This window comes from Pelmatolapia mariae, linkage group LG8, assembly GCF_036321145.2.
Source record: "Pelmatolapia mariae isolate MD_Pm_ZW linkage group LG8, Pm_UMD_F_2, whole genome shotgun sequence".
Taxonomy (NCBI): domain Eukaryota; kingdom Metazoa; phylum Chordata; class Actinopteri; order Cichliformes; family Cichlidae; genus Pelmatolapia; species Pelmatolapia mariae.
In genome coordinates this window covers 11580804-11587655 of record NC_086234.1, presented here as the reverse complement: position 1 = coordinate 11587655, position 6852 = coordinate 11580804, and the positions used below count along the sequence as shown (strand labels likewise).

General features: G+C 52.3%; 1 protein-coding gene across 1 annotated transcript; it reads left to right on the top strand.

Annotated features, from left to right (window-relative positions):
- The first annotated feature begins 3355 nt into the window (after window positions 1–3355).
- Window positions 3356–5819, top strand: LOC134633493 (uncharacterized). The gene has a single exon (XM_063482326.2). It carries the CDS (start codon window positions 3356–3358, stop codon window positions 5813–5815), a length of 2460 nt encoding a protein of 819 aa, XP_063338396.1. The 3' UTR covers window positions 5816–5819.
- Window positions 5820–6852: the final 1033 nt, after the last annotated feature.

The following is a 6852-nucleotide window of genomic DNA, read 5'->3' as shown; positions in this document are numbered from 1 at the left end:
TAAGATTTTTTTTTTATTATTTGCTCTTATTTATTTTTTTGAGAATGCAGGGAAGTAATAACATAAATTCCTGATTCTGATTTGGCACAGAGGAGGAAACACAGTCTCGAGTTTGTGCCATGTGATCATTTACACCCGGTTCTGTCAAGCCACGCAACAAAATTTTGGTATTTTTGGAAACATGCAACTGGACTTAATTGAATGGTTATCACAGTTTAGCCTTTTTAAATCAAGATCCAAAGTAGCAAGAAGATGAAAAGCATAGATGTGAGAGATACCATAGATACCAAAATTTGTAGTAGTATATTGATTCAAAGCTAAAAATTAAAACCAGTATTTATGGCAAGAGAGCAAAAAAGAACAAAAAAACAGGCATATTATCTTGAGACACCCCTAACTTTTTAAAAAAATATTTTCCTTCCAAGGAGTCAGACTTCATTTTCTAAAGTGTTCTTGAGAAATAGTTCTCCAAGCTCTCTCAAGGTCTTTCGGAGTTTTTCTTTGAACATTGGTTACTTTTTCACTGATTTCCAGTCTAGTCCTTGTATCTGACAATTTTTGTTTGTTAAGCCACTTAGCACTTACCTATAAATCAATTAAACATAAAGAGAGCACCTGACTCAAGGGATGAATCAGTTTTGTGTCTACACATAACATACTAAAAGAAACTACAGTGGAACCCCGACTTATGAAATGAATTCGTTCTAGAGGGTCTTTCGTAAGTCAAAATTTTCGTAAGTCAAAGCACCTTTTTCCATCGCCTTTTGAGTGAGGCGATGCTGACTGATGACAAAGTTCTTGGTGGAGGAGGAGGTGGTGGAGGTGGTGGAGGCTGAAGAAAGCATACGTATGCATGCATACATACGTATGTGTACGGCCTCATTATGAATGAACGATAGGCTAATTGCTAACTGCAACAACAATACGTCTTTCACGTGGAACAGCGAAACGCAAGTACGAAAGCCAAGGGGTTATCGAATTATTCGGAAGGCCTTCTGGGCTCAGCCAATCAGAGCCAGCGGATTTCGTTACGCGGGCATTTTGGCGTACCACGGGCAGAAATATTGCCGTTAAGTGCCTTCGTAACTTGAATTTTTCGTTAAATGGGGTCTTTGTAAGCCAGGGTTCCACTGTATTTTAATCGAGTATCTTTAGGCTCTTTGTTACAAGCAACCTGTTGTTAAAGCTCATAATTTGGCACAAAATAGTATTTTTATGGTTTAACAAAGCGTTAAGAAATCCAGATGGCTTGATTTTCAAGTCAGTTAAATCTATGGGCTGCCTTTCTTTTAAACAGCTAGAGTTCTCTTTCATAGCATTCGTTTCGTGTCTCACTATGGGGAACGCCTCCTGCGTGACCTCATCAGAAGCTCAAATACCATTACGCCAGCCTTTACAGGCTGGCTAGGTGACGCCCATGTCAGGAGGGGCTAGTGCCTCCCTATATAATAGCCTGACATAGCGTCAGATGTCATTCAAAAACCTCTTCTCGCTTCTCACAGAAGCCTGTAGACAACTGTGCGATTGGGTGCTAAAGCTAAACTGTCCACAGATTCGAGTGAACAACTCGGTCGCCGGGCGCTTTGTTCCCAGCTTTTCAGTTGTCCACTAGCATACAAGCAGTAGCAATACTGCTCTGTTACTAGTGCTGGTGCCAAGTAGCAATACTTTCACCCAGGGAAGTAGCAATATTTTCCGAAAGCGAAGTAGCAACACTTTGCTAATAAAGATACCCCTAGCTTTACCATCAGGTAGCAATACCCCTCAACGCTAGCGGTCTTTTTACACATTGGGTAGCAATACCTGTAGAAAAGTAGCAACACTTTTCACCCCACGTTAGCGAAGAATAGCAATATTCTCCGCACTCGGTGTCAGTCTCGCTAACGTGCGCAACCCTCTAGCTAACCATGGCTACGGCTGCCAACGAAGTTGCAAAACTCTGTCCCTGCGGCAAGAAAATTTCTGCCTGGGATACACACCCCGTGTGTGCGGCGTGCCTGGGTTTATCCCACGCTCAGGCCGCCTTGACACCCGCACAAGACTGTATCCACTGCGCGGCTTTCCCACGCAAGCTACTCCGCCGCAGGCTAGCTCGCCAGGCTAACCTGTCGGGCGGCGACCCTTTGCTGTGTGAAGCTGCTGCGGCGCAAAGAGATACTGAGATGCCCGATGATTTGGCCGCAACGCCAGGGCCGAGCTGGGCAGAGGCAGACCCCCAGCCCATCGCGACCGCTTTCCCGTCGCTGGAGGCACACGGAGATCGTGAGCTTTTCCCTGATGCTGGAGTCATCTGGGGAGGAGATGCCAACGAGGACGGAGATGAGTCGGCTGACTCGGAGCTCCTGCTGTCTGACGACGAGGAGGAAGATTCCACCTCCTTGGCTAGCAGCGGCTGGGCTGCAAAGCCCTCGGCTACCGGCGAGGTTGAAAAACCGACACCGCCGTCTCCCCTGGATCTCGACATGCAGGACATGTGCAAGCGCGCAGCTGCCAGGCTCAACATCCCGTGGCCCGCCGTACAAACGGAGGTTGTGAAATCTCGTTTTGACGGTAAGAAATTGCCTAAGGCGAAAAAGACGGGGAAGCATCTGTTGCCTGTTTTCCCGGAGCTACTCGATGAGATAGCGATGACGTGGAAAGCAAAACCTTACAGCGAGAAACACCCCATCGTGGGGAGCTCCCTGCTGGATTGTGAGGGGATGGAGTCTATCGGCCTCCGCCAGATGCCACAAGTGGAGCCGTTGGTAGCGAGCCATCTTCACCCGAAGACGTCTCTGTCCTCATCGGCTCCATCTCTCCCCTCCAAAGCAGACCGCTTCCAGTCTAGCCTTACAGATAAGTGCTACAAGGCAGCGGCTCTGTCAGTGAGAGCCCACAACGCCTCCTCTATGCTAATGGCTTATCAAGCTGAGCTGGAAGAGGACATGACGACTAAACCAGATACCACAGTGTGGGAAGAAATCTGCGTTATAACTGACCACGTCCTCCGCCTCCACAAGGTAGCCATACAGGCTACTGGGAGAGCCATGGGCCTCATGGTTCTTCAGGAGCGAGCACGCTGGCTCGGGCTCACCAACCTGACGACTAAGGAGAAAGAGGACCTCCTCGACACCCCTGTCGTCCCTCAAGGTCTCTTCGGTGCGGCTGTTACATCCATGCAGAAGAGATGTGAGGAGAAAAAGAGAGATGATGAGGCTCTGAAACTCTGCCTGCCGAGGAGGACCCAGCACGTCACTCCAGCGGCACCGCGCCAGTCATTCGCGCAGGCAACGTCTCGCCCGGTCCCCGCTTTCAGGATTCCCAAAGTGCCTAAGACGCAGGCAGCCCCCCAGGCTGCTGGGGCCCCTAAGAATCCATGGGCCCGGAAACAGTCTCCCCAGGCCAGACCTCAAGCGGTCCCACCTCCTCCCCCCGCTGCCGCGATCGTGAGGAGGAAGAAGCGGCCGGCCTGACAGCCTCTCCTCCAGGCGGGAGCGAACCCAGTTTCCCCCCTTCATGGGCCGCCCTGCCGCCTCCCAGCTCCGTTCCAGAGCCAGTTCAACGGGACATGTCCCACACAGAGTGCCTGACCCGGGCCGGCGTTCCTGTCACCGGACCCGCCAGAGGGAAAGAGAGCCAGAGTTCACAGTGTTGTTTCGCAAGCACTTCTTTCGTGCATTCTGTATTAAAAAAGCCCCGACACGCGCATCCAGGCAGTTTGCCGAGGGCGCTGTCGAGTGTTGCAAAACACATGAAAAAATCAGACATGCAAAGAAACGGAGCAACGTCTGCCATAACGCAGCCCGTGGAGACTCGCGTTTTCCCGGCTGTGATGATGCAGATGAGCCCGTCACCTCGCTCGCCTGTGACAGGGGTGGCGGGACACCGAAATGGCGTGTGTTTAGCGCAGCGACCACAAGAGGGCGCCAAAACGCCATCTTCGGTGGAGTGGCCAGTGAGCCCTCTGTCTCTCCACATGGAGAGCTGGGCCACCTGCACTCAGTCGGCATGGGTGCTGAGGACATTGGAGAGGGGCTACAGACTGCAATTCAATGTCGCTCCGCCACATTTCAAAGAAATCGTTTACTCTCGTGCTCTGGGCGAGTCTGCCAGTTTTCTCCTGGAGGAAATTTCCACCTTGAGAGAAAAAGGAGCTATAAGAGTTGTCCCTCCCGAGGAAATGCACAGCGGATTTTATTCAAGGTATTTCCTCGTGCCAAAGAAAGGGGGGAGGGGGATGAGAGCCATCCTGGATCTCCGTGCCCTGAACCGGCATTTAAGGACATACAAGTTCAGGATGTTGACGCACGCCTCGCTGCTACGGTTTGTACGAGCGGGCGACTGGTTCACATCAATCGACCTGCGGGATGCTTATTTCCACATCCCCATATATCCCCCACACCGGAAGTATCTGAGATTTGCTTTCCAGGGGATAGCATACGAGTTTGTAGTCCTGCCTTTTGGTCTTTCACTGAGCCCGAGGGTGTTTGTGAAGTGCACCGAGGCAGCAGTGGCCCCGCTCAGGAAAAAGGGCATTCGGGTGGCCACATACATCGACGACTGGCTGGTGGCAGCCCCAACCCACCAGGGGGCGACTTGTCACACAAACGCTCTCATACACCATTTGGAGAGTTTGGGTTTCCAGATAAACGTGGAGAAGAGCACATTGACGCCAACTCAATGCATTACTTTCATAGGGCTCAGCCTAGACTCCCTCCGGGTGAGGGCTTTTCTGTCCCCGGAGAGAACGGCAGTCATACGGTCTTCCCTAGCACTGTTTCGCAGGGGCAACACAGTGACCCTCAAACAGTGCCAGAGGCTGCTTGGTCTGATGGCTTCCTCTCTAGTGGCGATAACACTGGGACGCCTGCACATGAGAGGCTTTCAGCGCTGGGTGGGCTCGCGGGGACTGGACCCTCACCGAGACGGCCACCGTCGCGTGAGAGTCTCCGCAGACTGTTCACTCGCTCTCCGCGAATGGAAGAGGCCAGGTTTCTTGTCTCAGGGCGTCGCCATGGGGGCAGTTTCAGCCAGGAAGGTGATTTCCACGGATGCCTCTCTTTCGGGCTGGGGGGCCACCCACGAAGGCAGGACAGTGAATGGGGAATGGGGCCCTCACATGCGCTCCACCCACATAAACTGTCTGGAACTGCTGGCAGTTCACCTGTCGCTAAAACACTTTCTCCCTTGGCTGAAGGGTCATCATGTTTTAGTGAGGTCGGACAATTCCACCGTTGTGGCCTACATCAACAGACAGGGGGGTCTGGGGTCCCCCAAGTTACACACACTGGCACACAGACTGATAGTCTGGAGCAGTGTCCACCTGCTGTCACTGAGAGCGACTCACGTGCCGGGGATCTTGAACTTTGGAGCAGATCTTCTCTCCAGGGGCAACCCGCTGTATGGGGACTGGAAGCTTCACCCAGAAGTGGTGAAGCAGATCTGGCTGCAATTCGGCCAGGCGACCGTGGACGTTTATGCATCCAGGGAGAATGCTCAGTGTCCCCTATTTTACTCGCTGCACGATCAGAGAGCTCCACTCGGGGTGGATGCTCTGGCTCACGAGTGGCCGAGAACCCTTCTCTATGCTTTTCCCCCAGTGGCCCTCATTTCTCCAACTCTGGCCAGAGTGAGGGAGAGAAGTCACTATATGATCCTGATAGCCCCGCACTGGCCAGGGAAGCACTGGCTGGCGGAGATTTTTCAGCAGCTGTGCGGCCCACCTTGGCCGTTACCACTACGCAGAGACCTCCTGTCTCAGGCACAGGGGGAAATATTCCACCCCCACCCAGAGAGGCTAGCTCTATGGGCTTGGCCCGTGAGTGGTTTAACCTGAACACAGTGGGGCTCCCTCATAGTGTTATCAATACTATTCAGTGTTCTAGAGCATCGTCCACTAGGACGCTATATGAGCACAAGTGGCGTCTGTTTGAAAGCTGGTGTGTAGAATCACAGGCCACCCCTTTTCAGTGCTCTGTGGCTGTGATTCTGTCATTTCTTCAGGCCCTGATTGATAAGGGTAAAGCCTTCTCCACCATTAAGGTGTATTTGGCGGCGATTTCGGCCTGCCATATTGGTTTTGAGGGGAGGACTGTTGGCCAACATCCCTTAATATGCCGTTTCATGAAGGGTGCACGGCGTAAATTGCCTACATCTAGGCCGTTGGCTCCATCGTGGGACCTTCCCACAGTATTGGCTGCGCTCTCCTGTTGCCCATTTGAACCCCTGGAACAGGTTGAGTTAAAATTTCTGTCCTTGAAGACGGCTCTATTAATTGCCTTAGCTTCTGCTAAACGTGTGGGAGAGATCCACGCTCTCTCAGTGCATCAGTCATGCATTCAGTTCTCCTCGGATAATACGAGGGTCAGTATGCGGCTCAACCCTGCCTTCGTCCCGAAGGTGGTCGGCACATGTTCCCCTATAGAACTGCCGGCTTTTTGCCCACCGCCTTTCTCCTCAGAGGAGCAACAGCGGCTGCATACCTTGTGTCCAGTCCGTGCTCTGCGCATTTACATGGACCGAACCCAGAGTGTCAGACAAAGTGACCAGCTGTTCGTGTCCTGGGCTAAACCACATATGGGAAAGCCGGTGTCTAAACAGCGCCTCTCCCATTGGATAGTGGGAGCGATTGCCCTGGCCTATACTAGCAGGGGCCTTCAGCCCCCTGCTGGCTTACGTGCGCATTCCACTAGAGGTCTGGCAACCTCATGGGCTCTCTTTAGGGGAGTTTCGATTCAGGAGGTGTGTGCGGCTGCATGCTGGACCTCACCTCACACATTTGCTAGGTTTTACAGGTTAGATGTGACGGCGCCTAACCTAGCGCATTCAGTCCTCAGTGCAGGTTCTTCCCAGGTGGGGGCTTCTCACCTGTGA

What these genes read in the sequence shown, in the direction of transcription:
- LOC134633493 (XM_063482326.2), top strand. Translation starts at nt 3,356, where the DNA reads ATGGGCCCGGAAACAGTCTCCCCAGGCCAGACCTCAAGCGGTCCCACC.